We start from the raw sequence: 19,868 nt of genomic DNA on the forward strand, positions 1-19,868 counted from the left end.
AGATGGTTGTGTGGGTGGGACAATGCTGCGTGCTGCAGAGTACTGACAGAGACAGAGGCGGAATGAAGCGGAGCAGCTTGTGAAGACTTTAGCTTCCTTTGGTGGTGGTATGGTATGATATGTTTTATTAACAGATAGTTTATGTTGAAAATGTGTCTGAAATTTAACAAAGTCCCAAATTTGAAAAGACAACTTTCACGAGGGTGTGACATGAATATTCCAATTAAATAGCAACATAAATAACACTTAAATAAATGAGGAAAATAAACAAGTACCAAACAATATCACTAAAAGTGCTGATTTTAACATAAACTAAATATTCTTTAAAACACAATCAATGTGCCTGTTTTGTTGAGAGTAGTGCAAATGTTGCAGTCCATGAAATTGTCATCTGAAAAGTGTTTGTGGTAATGAACCACAGCTGGAGAAAATGTAACTCTTCTTGGGGGGAAGGTAGATGGACTTTTTTTTTTTTTTTTCGTGGTTTTCAGGTGAGGTGAATATTTAGTCACATTTAACAAAGTCTCTGTACAGTTTGTCGTGTCGTCAAGTAACAGAAAAGAATGGACGTGTTCAAGTCGCGAGCAACGACTCGTTAGCAGCGTGTTTTGAAGACTAGCCTACAGTTGTTTGGTCGATGTCTGAATTTTTAAGTCAAAACAGAAGAGTTCCTCTTTCCTAATTTTGGCAAATGCCACTAATAAAAAAGTTAGCGAGCATTATTACTAAGCTAAGTTATACATCAAGTCCATCAAGTTATTCGATGGATTTTTGAGTGGACATAACACCCACCAGTGTTTCCCATAAACTGCCAAGATACCTGTGGGCGTGGATATGGGCGTGGTCACCATGACATCATCGAGTAATTTGCATAATTTACTACAATGATTTGATTTTCTCTAAAAAGGCTCAAAAAATGTATACTTACTAAATAATGATAACAGTTTTGTTTTAAACGTCCATTCATCCATTTTACAATATAATTACAACACTTTATGTACATACTTATATACAGATTTGAACAATAAGTTATTCACTGAAATATATTTATTAATTGTGGTTCTTACAAAAAATATATCTTATAAATTATAAAAGCTAAAATGTCTCAAAGCTCTGCCCCTTTAATTAGTGCATACTAAATAATTTAACTTTAGCCTACTACTACAACCATATTATTTACCAGCAACATAAAGTGAAACAGAGGCAGAGGTGTCCTGCCACAGTCAGTAACAAATAAACAGAAAACAGTAGTGGTGGTAGATAGACACAGAGCTTCATCAAACATCTGATCCACTGAACAAAGAGCTCCAAAAATCTTGAACTTTAGACTGCCATCAGTTTTACTCCCTACACTTAACCATGTGTTTCCTACTGCCTGCAGACTTTGCACCCTTTGTTATATACACATGTTGTGTTTCTAATATAAATACATTTAATAAAGTCAAATACAAATAAGGCAACAAGAGAAGTATCCTACACTTCTCTTTTGTACAGTAAATCTGAACAGCCGATATGGGCATCTACATCAACTATATGATTTACCTGAGAAGCTGGAGAAGACAAAAAAAATTTTTTTAAAATTATTTATTTATTTTTATTTTTTATTTATTTATTTGTGGCGGACGTAATTCTTTCGTGGCGGGCCGCCACAAATAAATGAATGTGTGGGAAACCCTGCCCACTATCTCTAAGGCCCCTTCTACACTAAGCCAGCTAAGGTTATCCAGGGTATATCCCACCTAACCTTATCCTTGTCCACACACACACAATGCCACCATTTAAGACCCCCGATAACAATGTCACCCACTTTTATAATGAAGTCACTGACTTTCTTGAGATTGATTTAGGACCCACATAGGATGGATTCCGTTTTACCCAAGTGTATGGATAGCTTGTTGTCAGCGAGCCAGGTGCAAATTCTACAGAGTTCAGCACTGAGGATTTTCTCCACCTATGACTTGTCCTTGTCTGATACCAGCAGGGCAGAGTCATCCGCAAACAGGAACAATTCACAGTCGCATGCTGATGACATGTCATTTCAAATATTAGGAACAGTAAAGGCCCTAATATACTGCCTTGGGGGACTCCACAGCTTACTGAGAGGGGGGGGGGGGGACACGGTGCCGTTCACCTCTACCACCTGCTCCCTCCCCTCCAAGTAAGATTGCATCCAGCTCCATGAGGTTTTATCAAATCCGATTGCTCTGAGCTTATCCAACAGTATAGCGTGGTTAACGGTGTCAAAGGCCTTCTGAAGGTCCAGCATGACCATGCCGCAGTATTTGCCCGCGTCCACCTCATGTTTGATGTGGTCGGTCAGATAGAGAAGGCATGTGTCAGTGGAGTGGTTAGTTCTGAAGCCGGATTGGAATTTGTACATGAGTTTATTAGTAGTGTCACCTTTATTATTAGTTTAGAAGCCCAAATACCTCCATATTGCACTTCACACACCCTCTTTATTAACCGGTAGAATTGTCCTTTGTTGCCTTTCTTCCTCTCCACCATGTTATTGCTTGTATGCACTTTGTGTGTGCGTTTTGACACACTCAACATCATGCGCCTCGGCTCTGTAGTCACCATCATTTCATTCAGATGAAAGAACTGTACCGGAACTTTTCAAAGGTGGTATAGTACCGATTTCAATTGATTAGTACCACAATACTTTATTAGTAGCAGTATACTGTACAACCCTACTACACACACATACAGTACATAGAAGAAAGTGTGTTTTTGTTGTTTGTGTCTTGCAGACGTCCAGCAGCTGATCGGTAATCCAGAAGAAGTTTCCCCTCAGTTAGGGGGGAGCTCCACTTTGAAGCAGGAGACTCCACAACCACCCTGCATTAAAAAGGAAGAGGAGGAACTCTGCATCACTCAGGAGGGAGAGTGTCTTCTAGGACGAGAGGAAGCTGATTACACCAAGTTTCCACTGAGTATTCTCTCTGTGAAGACTGAAGATGATGAAGAGAAACCACAAGTAGACAACCTCTTAGCTCCACTATCAGATAGTGAGGTTGAAGACGAGGTTGAAGTAACTTTGAGCAGCGATAACGACTGTGAAGGTGATATGAGGACTCACACTGACAACAAACACTCTGAATGCTCTACAAAGAAGAGAGGTAAAACATGTTTAAAGGCCTACTGAAATGAATTTTTTTTATTTAAACGGGGATAGCAGATCTATTCTATGTGTCATACTTGATCATTTCGCGATATTGCCATATTTTTGCTGAAAGGATTTAGTATAGAACAACGACGATAAAGATTGCAACTTTTGGTATCTGATAAAAAAAAGGCTTGCACCTACCGGAAGTAGCGTGACGTAGTCAGTTGAACATATACGCAAAGTTCCCTATTGTTTACAATGATGGCCGCATGAAGTGAGAGAGATTCGGACCGAGAAAGCGACAATTTCCCCATTAATTTGAGCGAGGATGAAAGATTTGTGGATGAGTAAAGTGCAAGTGAAGGACTAGTGGGGAGTTGAAGCTATTCAGATAGGGAAGATGCTGTGAGAGCCGGGGGTGACCTGATATTCAGCTGGGAATGACTACAACAGTAAATAAACACAAGACATATATATACTCTATTAGCCACAACACAACCAGGCTTATATTTAATATGCCACAAATTAATCCTGCATAAAAACACCTGCGTGTTTGTTATGCTAGCTCCTAGCTCCTCTGCTAGCTCCTAGCTCCATAGAACACGCCAATACAATTCAAACACCTGATCAACACACACAATCACTCAGCCCAAAAGACCGTTTACCTAACCCAAGGTTCATAAAGCTTATATATTTTTAAAAAGTTACGTACGTGACGCGCACATACGGTCAAGTTATCGAATGTTTAGCAGCCAAGGCTGCATACTCACGGTACCTGATATTCAGCTGGGAATGACTACAACAGTAAATAAACACAAGACATATATATACTCTATTAGCCACAACACAACCAGGCTTATATTTAATATGCCACAAATTAATCCTGCATAATAACACCTGCGTGTTTGTTATGCTAGCTCCTAGCTCCTCTGCTAGCTCCTAGCTCCATAGAACACGCCAATACAATTCAAACACCCGATCAACACACACAATCACTCAGCCCAAAAGACCGTTCACCTAACCCAAGGTTCATAAAGCTTATATATTTTTAAAAAGTTACGTACGTGACGCGCACTTACGGTACGGTACGTGTTATGCTAGCTCCTAGCTCCTCTGCTAGCTCCTAGCTCCATAGAACACGCCAATACAATTCAAACACATGATCAACACACACAATCACTCAGCCCAAAAGACCGTTCACCTAACCCAAGGTTCATAAAGCTTATATATTTTAAAAAAGTTACGTACATACGCAAAAAAAAGCCAAAGCTGCATACTCACAGTAGCACGTCTGCGTCTTTGTCATCCAAATCAAAGTAATCCTGGTAAGAGTCTGTGTTGTCCCAGTTCTCTACAGGCGTCTGTGTATCCAAATCAAAAGTCCTCCTGGTTAGAGTCTCTGTTATCCGAGTTCTTCCATCTTGACTGCATCTTTCGGGAATGTAAACAAAGAAGCGCCGGCTGTGTACTGTTGTGGCTGACTACGTTCGAAAAATACGTCCATTTCGCACCGACAACTTTCTTCTTTGCTTGCTTGGCTTCCTTCTCCATAATGCAATGAACATGATTGAAACAGATTCACGAACACAGATGTCCAGAATACTGTGGAATTATGAAATGAAAACAGAGCGTTTTCGTATCGGCTTCAATGTGGAAGGCATACCCGTGTTCGTCGGGCTACGTCACGCGCATACGTCATCCTCAGAGGCGTTTCGAACCGGAAGTTTAGCGGCAAATTTAAAATGTCACTTTATAAGTTAACCCGGCCGTATTGGCATGTGTTATAATGTTAAGATTTCATCATTGATATATAAACTATCAGACTGCGTGGTCGGTAGTAGTGGGTTTCAGTAGGCCTTTAAGCTGCTCAGTTTGTGCTAAAAGTTTTACGAAAAAGAGCAGTTTGACTCAACACATGAGAACGCACACAGGTGAAAAACCATTTATTTGTTCAGTTTGTGGCAAAAGCATTTCTGTTAAGAGAAATTTTACTCGACACATGAGAACACACGCAGGTGAAAAACCATTTATTTGTTCAGTTTGTGGCAAAAGCATTTCTGTTAAGAGAAATTTTACTCGACACATGAGAACACACGCAGGTGAAAAACCATTTATTTGTTCAGTTTGTGGCAAAAGCTTTTCTGCTAAGAGAAATTTGACTCAACACATGAGAAAACACACAGGTGAAAAACCATTTAGTTGTTCAATTTGTGGCAAAAGCTTTTCTGTTAAGAGAAATTTAAGTGTCCACATGAGAACACACACAGGTGAAAAACCATTTAATTGTTCAGTTTGTGGCAAACGCTTTTCTATTAACAGAAATTTGATCGAACACATGAGAATACACACAGGTGAAAAAACATATAAATGTGCAGTTTGTGGCAAAATCTTTTCTCGGAGTACCTCTTTGACTCGACACATGAGAACACACACAGGTGAAAAACCATTTAGTTGTTCAGTTTGTGGCAAAAGCTTTTCTCAAAATAGCCATGTGACTCAACACATGAGAACACACACAGTTGTTCAGTGTGCTGTAAAAGGTTCCCACATAATGCAGACACAGTAAAACACATGAGAACACACAAGGGGAAATAACCAATTAGCTGTTTAGGTTGTGGTATGTTGCTCATATGCAGTGTTGGGACTAAAACGTGTTACTGTAACGCCGTTTTTTTCGGCGGTAAGTAGTTGTCTAACGCGTTATTTTTTATATTCAGTAACTCAGTTACCGTTACTACATGATGCGTTACTGTGTTATTTTACGTTATTTTTTATGTAGTATCGGCTAGAAACTGAGAAGATCTGAGTGTGTTTTTTTGGAGCGCTGCTGTGTCGTCCTTCTGATTCTTCCTGTCTCACAAGCAATCCTAGATGGGTTGTGACTTAAAGTTTAATTGCTTTGTAGAAACACTGAGATTAAATCTAAATTCATTGTGTTCTTCAAGGTGTTTTTGAAAATTTACCTTTTTTTTCCCTCAAAATTGTTAACTAACTTGAAGTGTTTTGTCAAGAGGATTATTTGTGATATGTACATTTTCAGAATGTGCTTGTTCTATTTTGGGCCGAAATAAAATAAAGAAAACAATCTGAAGTTAGTTAAAATGAGTTTGACACCCCTGCTGTAATGTGACTCATGTGAGCAGGTTACTGTATAAACACATTTTGTTATAAGTTATAAAAATGTGTTCAGTTCTCAGAGACACATCAATGTCAGGCTGACAATCGCTCTTCCGCTTTCTCCAAACACGAGAACAAAGCAGCTCCTACTGACTTGTGATTGGTCAGACCGTGCCCATCTTAATCACATGGCTAATTTCAATATAATAAATTGCGATGTAACACAATTGAATATCTTATATGCTCAGACTGTAATGTGTTTATATAAGTTTAGATTGTGTTATGATGTTTGTAATGGGGAAAGACGTTAATGTGTCTTGTTTTCATTTTTGCATTTAAGATAGTTCCAGCAATCGGAGGGTTGCTGGTTACTGGGGTTCAATCCCCACCTTCTACCATCATAGTCACGTCCGTTGTGTCATTGGGCAAGACACTTCACCCTTGCTCCTGATGGGTGCTGGTTAGCGCCTTGCATGGCAGCTCCCGCCATCAGTGTGTGAATGGGTGGATGTGGAAATACTGTCAAAGCGCTTTGAGTACCTTGAAGGTAGAAAAGCGCTATACAAGTATAACCCATTTATCATTTATTTATAGCTGTTAACTGGCAATTAGTGACGTTAAGTGCCTAAGATGGTAGTTATTGATTAGCAGTGCGATGAGGGCTTTCTGCTGGTGAGTGATTAGCACTACAGTTAGAGCCACCTATCGCTAGGTAGAAATGAGCAACATTTTTATGTGAAACCATATTACTAACTGTCTGGTGTTTTACAGGATTCATGGAAGTTTATTGTCATAGCAGCACACGATACACATGAGATGGCACACAATTTAGTAGCACGTGAACAACAGGATTGGTCCTGGTGGAGATCTACACTCCTAGTGCATTTCTTTTCTGTGCTTTTCTGTGGGGCGGTATAGCTCGGTTGGTAGAGCGGCCGTGCCAGCAACTTGAGGGTTGCAGGTTCGATCCCCGCTTCCGCCATCCTAGTCACTGCCGTTGTGTCCTTGGGCAAGACACTTTACCCACCTGCTCCCAGTGCCACCCACACTGGTTTGAATGTAACTTAGATATTGGGTTTCACTATGTAAAGCGCTTTGAGTCACTTGAGAAAAAGCGCTATATAAATGTAATTCACTTCACACTTCACTTCACTTCTTCCTTATTCAGAGTAATCATTTGACTTTCTAAAGGTTTTTAACTAAAACAACTAAGTATGTTGAAAAATATTTCTGTGTTTCTTGTAGTATTTAAAATGTAGGATTGTTTTTCTTCGATGTTTGCCCTTTTTCTGGTTTGAACAACAGCCATGGCAAAAGTCTGTGCAGGTGCTTGTATATATATATATATATATATATATATATATATATATATATATATATATATATATATATATATATATATGTATGTGTGGGAAAAAAATCACAAGACTATTTCATCTCTACAGGCCTGTTTCATGAGGGGTTACCTCAATCCTCAGGAGATTTTAATGGAAGCATTCACATACCATGGTTTATATAGGGCACAGAGCGGGTGGGTACAGGCAGGCGTGTACCCACCCGCTCTGTGCCCTATATAAACCATGGTATGTGAATGCTTCCATTAAAATCTCCTGAGGATTGAGGTAACCCCTCATGAAACAGGCCTGTAGAGATGAAATAGTCTTGTGATTTTTTTCCCACACATACATATTACGCTCTACCACGGTATCGAGCACTATTTTTTGGATAATCTAATTAAGACATATATATATATATATATATATATATATATATATATATATATATATATATATATATATATATATATATATATATATATATTTATTTTCAAAGAGTAGTTATCGATTATTTAATGTTAGATACTTTTACCAATCGTTGTTTTAAAACAAGATTAAAATGCCTTTATTTTGAAAAAACACTGCTGTGGAGTAAAAAACGGAAGTTGCTGACTTCTAGCGCATGCGCAAATGTACTCGAAGTCAAGCAAAAAGACGAAGACCGCATGCTATGGTTGTTCGGGGAATTTTCGAATTCACGATCTTAAAGTCATATGATTCACAGCAAATATAGCAACAAATATCTCAATTGGTATTTTCCAAAGCCACGAAACGTGCATTGAGTTTGGAGCGATATCTGAAGTGAAGATTGAAGACGTGATAGAAGATGGACGACTACTGCTATGCTAAGATGGCGACGTCCGCTAAAAGAGAACATGAAAGAGAATCAGCGCCACCAACTTCCAGCAAATCACCAACGGAGATAAAGACGAAAGATGAAGGTGAGTGACTTGAAGTTTTGTCATTTGAAAACTATTTCAAGCCCTTAAAGTCGAAATTAGCCGACTATGTTGAAGAATGTAAAGAAAGAGCCGCCATGATTGTTAGCTTGAAGAAGGCAGTGGAGTTCACATCAGAGGAGATGAAAGAATGCAAAATGAAGAAAGTGGAAGAGCAAAACAAGCGCTTGTGTAAAGAAAATAATGATGTGAAAGAAGAGATGTTGGGGAAGAGTAAGAGATGTGAAGAGAAGACTGGACCACATGTCTACATCAACCTGCAGAGGATTGGAGGTAATAAAGAACAAGAAAATAAAAAATGTATGCTGTGTTCAAACACTAATGGTAACATAAGACAGCTGGTAGTGGTTTTGTTATATTTGTGGTTTGAAAAATGTAAGTGAGAGCAAGTTACAAACATATGAGCCCCTTTAAATATATGTAAGGGTGTAAGAGTACACAGAAATTTCGGTTCGGTACGTACCTCGGTTTAGAGGCCACGGTTCGGTTCATTTTCGGTACAGTAAGAAAACAACAAAATATAAATTGTTGGGTTATTTATTCACCAAATTTGTAAACAATGGCTTTATCCTTTTAACATTGGGAACACTATAATAATTCTGCCCAAAAATAGAAATAGCTGTGTGTGATGGATGTGAGCCACCACTAGGCTGATCAGTGCAACAGCAGGCAGTCATGAATGCTAAGCATAACAATAACATACATATACACACAGGGTCCATTGCCAGGGTTCATGTGGTCAGCATATAGCAAATAAAATCTAAATAAGATAAGGCTCAGAATGGTTTCTTAACAAAACCTTTCTACATGTAAAGTGCTTTTTTTGATTGATTGGTTGATTGAGACTTTTATTAGTAGATTGCACAGTACAGTACATATTCCATACAATTGACCACTAAATGGTAACACCCGAATAAGTTTTTCAACTTGTTTAAGTCGGGGTCCACGTTAATCAACATTAAACTGCCTCAAGTTGTTGCTCAGATTAAATAAAATGACAAAACTTTTCTTCTACATATAAAAAGTGCAACATTAAACAGTTTCAAGTCAACTCATCATGCTTAATTTATTACAGCATTTGGGAAGCCTGTAGTTGATTTTTATTATGTAAATGTTATATTTTTATCAACATTTGATAGCAGGGACCCTGCCATTCAAAACTAGGCTGCTCCATTACTAATGATTAATGTAACTATAGCTGAAAAAATAGAACAATAGCAATAGGAGTGACTATTCATCCCTGAACACCATGGAGTTCATGTAGGCTTAATGATGTAGTTACATTATTATATCAACTATCAGAGACAGAAACTCTTCTTTTAGCATAATGTCCTTTTTTGCTGCTTCAACACAGAAAAAGGTAACGTGAAATAACAGACAGACAGGGCTTTGCTGTCCGTAACACACACCGCAAAATGAGCTAACGTTACGCTAAAAGCTAATTAGCCTTCACCTCAAGCCAGGACTGCGAGTGAGCTGAGCTGCCGTTTATGTTTCTAGAAGGTCAACAAGCTCATAATGATGTTATTAGTAGTTGACTGGGAGGTGTTTATTATCATTTGGTGAGAGTCCGCTGCCTGATGCTTACCTGCTAAACACCTACCTGCTCATGACTACGATGGAGCACTGACACCATGCGCTCTGAATATGCACTGCTGATTGGCTGTTACTGCTCTGTGTGTAACCAATCAGATGGTTGTGTGGGTGGGACAATGCTGCGTGCTGCAGAGTACTGACAGAGACAGAGGCAGAATGAAGCGGAGCAGCTTGTTAAGACTTTAGCTTAGGCGGCTACTTTATAAGTTTGTGTGCAAACTCGTTCGGTACACCTCCGAACTGAACCGAAACCCCCGTACCGAACGGTTCAATACAAATACACGTACCGTTACACTCCTAAATATTTGTATTTATTTCTAGTTTTTATCTTCTTGTTTTTCTAAAAATGTTGTATTAAATTCCTTTGGTGGTGGTATGGTATGATATGTTTTATTAACAGATAGTTTATGTTAAAAATGTGTCTGAAATTTAACAAAGTCCCAAATTTGAAAGGACAACTTTCACGAGGGTGTGACATGAATATTCCAATTAAATAGCAACATAAATAACACTTAAATAAATGAGGAAAATAAACAAGTACCAAACAATATCACTAAAAGTGCTGATTTTAACAAACTAAATATTCTTTAAAACACAATCGATGTGCCTGTTTTGTTGAGAGTAGTGCAAATGTTGCAGTCCATGAAATTGTCATGTGAAAAGTGTTTGTGGTAATGAACCACAGCTGGAGAAAATGTAACTCTTCTTGGGGGGAAGGGAGATGGACTTTTTTTTTTTTTTTCATGGTTTTGAGGTGAGGTGAATATTTAGTCACATTTAACAAAGTCTCTGTACAGTTTGTCGTGTCGTCAAGTAACAGAAAAGAATGGACGTGTTCAAGTCGCGAGCAACGACTAGTTAGCAGCGTGCTTTGAAGACTAGCCTACAGTTGTTTGGTTGCTGTCTGAATTTTTAAATCAAAACAGAAGAGTTCCTCTTTCCTAATTTTGGCAAATGCCACTAATAAAAAAAGTTAGCGAGCATTATTACTAAGCTAAGTTATACATCAAGTCCATCAAGTTATTCGATGGATTTTTGAGTGCACATAACAGCCACCAGTGTTTCCCATAAACTGCCAAGATACCTGTGGCGGTGGGGGCGTGACTGTGGGCGTGACTGTGGGCGTGGTCACCATGACATCATCGAGTAATTTGCATAATTTACTACAATGATTTGATTTTCTCTAAAAAGGCTCAAAAAATGTATACTTACTAAATAATAATAACAGTTTTGTTTTAAACGTCCATTCATCCATTTTACAATATAATTACAACACTTTATGTACATATTTATATACAGATTTGAACAATAAGTTATTCACTGAAATATATTTATTAATTGTGGTTCTTACAAAAAATATATCTTATAAATTATAAAAGCTAAAATGTGTCAAAGCTCTGCCCCTTTAATTAGTGCATACTAAATCATTTAACTTTAGCCTACTACTACAACCATATTATTTACCAGCAACATAAAGTGAAACAGAGGCAGAGGTGTCCTGCCACAGTCAGTAACAAATAAACAGAAAACAGTAGTGGTGGTAGATAGACACAGAGCTTCATCAAACATCTGATCCACTGAACAAAGAGCTCCAAAAATCTTGAACTTTAGACTGCCATCAGTTTTACTCCCTACGCTTAACCATGTGTTTCCTACTGCCTGCAGACTTTGCACCCTTTGTTATATACACATGTTGTGTTTCTAATATAAATACATTTAATAAAGTCAAATACAAATAAGGCAACAAGAGAAGTATCCTACACTTCTCTTTTGTAAAGTAAATCTGAACAGCCGATATGGGCATCTACATCAACTATATGATTTACCTGAGAAGCTGGAGAAGACAAAAAAAAATTAAAAAAAATTATTTATTTATTTTTATTTTTTATTTATTTATTTGTGGCGGACGTAATTCTTTCGTGGCGGGCCGCCACAAATAAATGAATGTGTGGGAAACCCTGCCCACTATCTCTAAGGCCCCTTCTACACTAAGCCAGCTAAGGTTATCCAGGGTATATCCCACCTAACCTTATCCTTGTCCACACAGACACAATGCCACCGTTTAAGACCCCCGATAACAATGTCACCCACTTTTATAATGAAGTCACTGACTTTCTTGAGATTGATTTAGGACCGAAATAGGATGGATTCCGTTTTACCCAAGTGTATGGATAGTTTATTGTCAGCGAGCCAGGTGCAAATTCTACAGAGTTCAGCACTGAGGATTTTCTCCACCTGTGACTTGTCCTTGCCGGATACCAGCAGGGCCGAGTCATCCGCAAACAAGAACAATTCACAGTCGCATGCTGATGACATGTCATTTACGTATATTAGGAACAGTAAAGGCCCCAATATACTGCCTTGGGAGACTCCACAGCTCACCGAGAGGGGGGGGGACACGGTGCCGTTCACCTCTACCACCTGCTCCCTCCCCTCCAAGTAAGATTGCATCCAGCTCCATGAGGTTTTGTCAAATCCGATTGCTCTGAGCTTATCCAACAGTATAGCGTGGTTAACGGTGTCAAAGGCCTTCTGAAGGTCCAGCATGACCATGCCGCAGTATTTGCCCGCGTCCACCTCATGTTTGATGTGGTCGGTCAGATAGAGAAGGCATGTGTCAGTGGAGTGGTTAGTTCTGAAGCCGGATTGGAATTAGTACATGAGTTTATTAGTAGTGTCACCTTTATTGTTAGTTTAGAAGCCCAAATACCTCCAAATTGCACTTCACGCACCCTCTTTGTTAACCAGTAGAATTGACGTTTGTTGCCTTTCTTCCTCTCCACCATGTTATTGCTTGTATGCACTTTGTGTGTGCGTTTTGACACACTCAACATCATGCGCCTCGGCTCTGTAGTCACCATCATTTCATTCAGATGAAAGAGCGGTACCGGAACTTTTCAAAGGTGGTATAGTACCGATTTCAATTGATTAGTACCACGATACTTTATTAGTAGCAGTATACTGTACAACCCTACTACACACACATACAGTACATAGAAGAAAGTGTGTTTTTGTTGTTTGTGTCTTGCAGACGTCCAGCAGCTGATCAGTAATCCAGAAGAAGTTTCCCCTCAGTTAGGGGGGAGCTCCACTTTGAAGCAGGAGACTCCACAACCACCCTGCATTAAAAAGGAAGAGGAGGAACTCTGCATCACTCAGGAGGGAGAGTGTCTTCTAGGACGAGAGGAAGCTGATTACACCAAGTTTCCACTGAGTATTCTCTCTGTGAAGACTGAAGATGATGAAGAGAAACCACAAGTAGACAACATCTTAGCTCCACTATCAGATAGTGAGGCTGAAGACGAGGTTGAAGTAACTTTGAGCAGCGATAACGACTGTGAAGGTGATATGAGGACTCACACTGACAACAAACACTCTGAATGCTCTACAAAGAAGAGAGGTAAAACATGTTTGAGCTGCTCAGTTTGTGCTAAAAGTTTTACGAAAAAGAGCCGTTTGACTCAACACATGAGAACGCACACAGGTGAAAAACCATTTATTTGTTCAGTTTGTGGCAAAAGCATTTCTGTTAAGAGAAATTTTACTCGACACATGAGAACACACGCAGGTGAAAAACCATTTATTTGTTCAGTTTGTGGCAAAAGCTTTTCTGCTAAGAGAAATTTGACTCAACACATGAGAAAACACACAGGTGAAAAACCATTTAGTTGTTCAATTTGTGGCAAAAGCTTTTCTGTTAAGAGAAATTTAAGTGTCCACATGAGAACACACACAGGTGAAAAACCATTTAGTTGTTCAGTTTGTGGCAAACGCTTTTCTATTAACAGAAATTTGATCGAACACATGAGAATACACACAGGTGAAAAAACATATAAATGTGCAGTTTGTGGCAAAATCTTTTCTCGGAGTACCTCTTTGACTCGACACATGAGAACACACACAGGTGAAAAACCATTTAGTTGTTCAGTTTGTGGCAAAAGCTTTTCTCAAAATAGCCATGTGACTCAACACATGAGAACACACACAGTTGTTCAGTGTGCTGTAAAAGGTTCACACATAATGCAGACATAGTAAAACACATAAGAACACACAAGGGAAAATAACCAATTAGCTGTTTAGGTTGTGGTATGTTGCTCATATGCAGTGTTGGGACTAAAACGCGTTACTGTAACGCCGTTTTTTTCGGCGGTAAGTAGTTGTCTAACGCGTTTTTTTTTATATTCAGTAACTCAGTTACCGTTACTACATGATGCGTTACTGCGTTATTTTACGTTATTTTTTATGTAGTATCGGCTAGAAACTGAGAAGATCTGAGTGTGTTTTTTGGAGCGCTGCAGTGTCGTCCTTCTGATTCTTCCTGTCTCACAAGCAATCCTAGATGGGTTGTGACTTAAAGTATAATTGCTTTGTAGAAACACTGAGATTAAGTCTAAGTTAATTGTGTTCTTCAAGGTGTTTTTGAAAATGTACCTTTTTTTTCCCCCTCCAAATTGTTAACTAACTTGAAGTGTTTTGTCAAGAGGATTATTTGTGATATGTACATTTTCAGAATGTGCTTGTTCTATTTTGGGCCGAAATAAAATAAAGAAAACAATCTGAAGTTAGCTAAAATGAGTTTGACACCCCTGCTGTAATGTGACTCATGTGAGCAGTTTACTGTATAAACACATTTTGTTATAAGTTATAAAAATGTGTTCAGTTCTCAGAGACACATCAATGTCAGGCTGACAATCGCTCTTCCGCTTTCTCCAAACACGAGAACAAAGCAGCTCCTACTGACTTGTGATTGGTCAGACCGTGCCCATCTTAATCACATGGCTAATTTCTATATAATAAATTGTGATGTAACACAATTGAATATCTTATATGCTCAGACAGTAATGTGTTTATATAAGTTTAGATTGTGTTATGATGTTTGTAATGGGGAAAGACGTTAATGTGTCTTGTTTTCATTTTTGCATTTAAGATAGTTCCAGCAATCGGAGGGTTGCTGGTTAGCGCCTTGCATGGCAGCTCCCGCCATCAGTGTGTGAATGTGTGTGTGAATGGGTGAATGTGGAAATACTGTCAAAGCGCTTTGAGTACCTTGAAGGTAGAAAAGCGCTATACAAGTATAACCCATTTTTCATTTATTTATAGCTGTTAACTGGCGATTAGTGATGTTAAGTGCCTAAGATGGTAGTTATTGATTAGCAGTGCGATGAGGGCTTTCTGCTGGTGAGTGATTAGCACTACAGTTAGAGCCACCTATCGCTAGGTAGAAATGAGCAGTTTCACCAACATTTTTATGTGAAACCATATTACTAACTGTCTGGTGTTTTACAGGATTCATGGAAGTTTATTGTCATACCAGCACACGATACACATGAGATGGCACACAATTTAGTAGCACGTGAACAATAGGATTGGTCCTGGTGGAGATCTACACTCTTAGTGCTTTTCTTCTTTATTCAGAGTAATCATTTGACTTTCTAAAGGTTTTTAACTAAAATTACTAAGTATGTTGAAAAATATTTCTGTGTTTCTTGTAGTATTTAAAATGTAGGATTGTTTTTCTTCAATGTTTGCCCTTTTTCTGGTTTGAACAACAGCCATGGCAAAAGTCTGTGCAGGTGCTTGTATATATATATATTTTTTTATTTTCAAAGAGTAGTTATCGATTATTTAATGTTAGATACTTTTACCAATCGTTGTTTTAAAACAAGATTAAAATGCCTTTATTTTGAAAAAACACTGCTGTGGAGTAGGAAACGGAAGTTGCTGATTTCTAGCGCATGCGCAAATGTACTCGAAGTCAAGCAAAAAGACGAAGACCGCATGCTATGGTTGTTCGGAGAATTTTCGAATTCACGATCTTAAAGTCATATGATTCACAGCAAATATAGCAACAAATATCTCAATTGGTATTTTCCAAAGCCACGAAACGTGCATTGAGTTTGGAGCGATATCTGAAGTGAAGATTGAAGACGTGATAGAAGATGGACGACTACTGCTATGCTAAGATGGCGACGTCCGCTAAAAGAGAACATGAAAGAGAATCAGCGCCACCAACTTCCAGCAAATCACCAACGGAGATAAAGACGAAAGATGAAGGTGAGTGACTTGAAGTTTTGTCATTTGAAAACTATTTCAAGCCCTTAAAGTCGAAATGAGCCGACCTTGTTGAAGAATGTAAAGAAAGAGCCGCCATGATTGTTAGCTTGAAGAAGGCAGTGGAGTTCACATCAGAGGAGATGAAAGAATGCAAAAGTCAAATGAAGAAAGTGGAAGAGCAAAACAAGCGCTTGTGTAAAGAAAATAATGATGTGAAAGAAGAGATGTTGGGGAAGAGTAAGAGATGTGAAGAGAAGACTAGACCACATGTCTACATCAACGTGCAGAGGATTGGAGGTAATAAAGAACAAGAAAATAAAAAATGTATTCTGTGTACAAACACTAATGGTAACATAAGACAGCTGGTAGTGTTTTTGTTATATTTGTGGTTTGAAAAATGTAACAGAGCAAGTTACAAACATATGAGCCCCTTTAAATATATGTAGGGGTGTAACAGTACACAGAAATTTAGGTTCGGTACGTACCTCGGTTTAGAGGTCACGGTTCGGTTCATTTTCGGTACAGTAAGAAAACAACAAAATATAAATTGTTGGGTTATTTATTCACCAAATTTGTAAACAATGGCTTTATCCTTTTAACATTGGGAACACTATAATAATTCTGCCCCAAAATAGAAATAGCTGTGTGTGATGGATGTGAGCCACCACTAGGCTGATCAGTGCAACAGCAGGCAGTCATGAATGCTAAGCATAACAATAACATACATATACACACAGGGTCCATTGCCAGGGTTCATGTGGTCAGCATATATCAAATAAAATCTAAATAAGATAAGGCTCAGAATGGTTTCTTAACTAAACCTTTCTACATATAAAGTGCTTTTTTTGATTGATTGATTGATTGTGGCTTTTATTAGTAGATTGCACAGTACAGTACATATTCCATACAATGACCACTAAATGGTAACACCCGAATACGTTTTTCAACTTGTTTAAGTCGCAGTCCACGTTAATCAACATTAAACTGCCTCAAGTTGTTGCTCAGATTAAATAAAATGACAAAACTTTTCTTCTACATATAAAAAGTGCAGCATTAAACAGTTTCTAGTCAACTCATCATGCTTAATTTATTACAGCATTTGGGAAGCCTGTAGTTGATTTTTATTATGTAAATGTTATATTTTTATCAACATGTGATAGCAGGGACCCTGCCATTCAAAACTAGGCTGCTCCATTACTAATGATTCATGTAACTATAGCTGAAAAAATAGTACAATAGCAATAGGAGAGACTATTCATCCCTGAACACCATGGAGTTCATGTAGGCTTAATGATGCACTTACATTATTATATCAACTATCAGAGACAAAAACTCTTCTTTTAGCATAATGTCCTTTTTTGCTGCTTCAACACAGAAAAAGGTAAAGTGAAATAACAGACAGACAGGGCTTTGCTGTCCGTAACACACACACACCGCAAAATGAGCTAACGTTACGCTAAAAGCTAATAAGCCTTCACCTCAAGCCAGGACTGCGAGTGAGCTGAGCTGCCGTTTATGTTTCTAGAAGGTCAACAAGCTCATAATGATGTTATTAGTAGTTGACTGGGAGGTGTTTATTATCATTTGGGGAGAGTCCGCTGCCTGATGCTTACCTGCTAAACACCTACCTGCTCATGACTATGATGGAGCACTGACACCATGCGCTCTGAATACGCACTGCTGATTGGCTGTTACTGCTCTGTATGTAACCAATCAGATGGTTGTGTGGGTGGGACAATGCTGCGTGCTGCAGAGTACTGACAGAGACAGAGGCGGAACGAAGCGGAGCACCTTCTTAAGACTTTAGCTTAGGCGGCTACTTTATAAGTTTGTGTGCAAACTCGTTCGGTACACCTCCGAACTGAACCGAAACCCCCGTACCGAAACGGTTCAATACAAATGCACGTACCGTTACACCCCCAAATATTTGTATTTATTTCGAGTTCTTATCTTCTTGTTTTTCTAAAAATGTTGTATTGAATTCCTTTGGTGGTGGTATGGTATGATATGTTTTAATAACAGATAGTTTATGTTAAAAATGTGTCTGAAATTTAACAAAGTCCCAAATTTGAAAAGACAACTTTCACGAGGGTGTGACATGAATATTCCAATTAAATAGCAACATAAATAACACTTAAATAAATGAGTAAAATAAACAAGTACCAAACAATATCACTAAAAGTGCTGATTTTAACATAAACTAAATATTTTTTTAAACACAATCGATGTGCCTGTTTTGTTGAGAGTAGTGCAAATGTTGCAGTCCATGAAATTGTCATGTGAAAAGTGTTTGTGGTAATGAACCACAGCTGGAGAAAATGTAACTCTTCTTGGGGGGAAGGTAGATGGACTTTTTTTTTTTTCATGGTTTTGAAGTGAGGTGAGTATTTTGTCACATTTAACAAAGTCTCTGTACAGTTTGTCGTGTTGTCAAGTAACAGAAAAGAATGGACGTGTTCAAGTCGTGAGCAACGACTCGTTAGCAGCGTGTTTTGAAGACTAGCCTACAGTTGTTTGGTCGCTGTCTGAATGTTTAAATAAAAACAGAAGAGTTCCTCTTTCCTAATTTTGGCAAATGCCACTAATAAAAAAGTTAAAGAGCATTATTACTAAGCTAAGTTAAACATCGAGTCCATCAAGTTATTCGATGGATTTTTGAGTGGACATAACAGCCACTATCTCTAAGGCCCCTTCTACACTAAGCCAGCTAAAGTTATCCAGGGTATATCCCACCTAACCTTATCCTTGTCCACACACACACAATGCCACCGTTTAAGACCCCCTCCCCCCTCCGTCCGCCGGCGCAATCTGACCTAGTACGCATGCGCGGAAAAAATGCGCGCGTCATAGTCACCTCTGACCTGGAAGTGTATCCTTACCCTGTGTTTCAATGTAGACTATTGCCACATTTCTTTGAACAGTAAAACTTGCTTGCCTCACCATCAGCAGCTGTTAGACTATTGTAGTGAATCACACCTGAGCCATCATACATGAATCATATCTTTAATGGACGTGTGAAAGTAAACAATGTGATAAAGAACATTTTACAACAATCAATCTAGGGATCTAGATATCTGGTCAGGACACTGTGCTTGTAGGCTGAACTTGGCGGTCGTACTTGACGGCCACAACCACTTCATGGCTTCACAATAGTTATGGATTACAAAACTAGACGTTGAGTAATCGCTGGACATACATCGCGGACAATTACTGATAGTCTGCTTTGCCAGTCCAAATGCATTCACTGTTTGTCGTAGTCTTGAGGAGTGTTAATAGCATGGTGGATGTCCGGTTTTGCCCTGTGGAGATAATAATTAAAGTGAGCAAGTTGTAACTAATCGACGGCCTCGTCCTTCCGACCAAAGAGCGGAGCTTTATGGACCCAGTGTTACCCCCGACAAACCATGGGCCCTGGAGGGAACGTCTCCCCTGCGCTCCTCGACCACGGTCTGGGAGCCCACAAACAGGAAAGGTGTAACGCAACCCTTGCAGAGCGGCGGCTCCTTGTTTAAAGTGTCACCTTTATTGTTAGTTTAGAAGCCCAAATACCTCCATATTGCACTTCATGCACCCTCTTTATTAACCAGTAGAATTGTCCTTTGTTGCCTTTCTTCCTCTCCACCATGTTATTGCTTGTATGCACTTTGTGTGTGCGTTTTGACACACTCAACATCATGCGCCTCGGCTCTGTAGTCACCG

The 19,868-nt window shown here is 38.9% G+C and overlaps 2 protein-coding genes across 2 annotated transcripts in view; both read left to right on the forward strand.

Moving 5' to 3' along the window:
- Positions 1-19,868, forward strand: part of LOC133632106 (zinc finger protein 845-like) — a 111,906-nt gene that overhangs the window by 89,195 nt on the left and 2,843 nt on the right. The window contains exon 2 of the mRNA XM_062024342.1: positions 13,147-14,135. Within this exon, the coding sequence (XP_061880326.1) occupies positions 13,464-14,135 (672 nt within the window). The 5' untranslated portion in view covers positions 13,147-13,463. The remainder of the gene's footprint in view (positions 1-13,146; positions 14,136-19,868) is intronic.
- Positions 2,700-6,268, forward strand: LOC133632452 (zinc finger protein OZF-like). The gene has a single exon (XM_062024865.1). The coding sequence runs from the start codon at positions 5,022-5,024 to the stop codon at positions 5,670-5,672; it is 651 nt and encodes a 216-aa protein (XP_061880849.1). The 5' UTR covers positions 2,700-5,021; the 3' UTR covers positions 5,673-6,268.

Source organism: Entelurus aequoreus, linkage group LG17 (assembly GCF_033978785.1).
Source record: "Entelurus aequoreus isolate RoL-2023_Sb linkage group LG17, RoL_Eaeq_v1.1, whole genome shotgun sequence".
In the NCBI taxonomy this organism is placed as follows: domain Eukaryota; kingdom Metazoa; phylum Chordata; class Actinopteri; order Syngnathiformes; family Syngnathidae; genus Entelurus; species Entelurus aequoreus.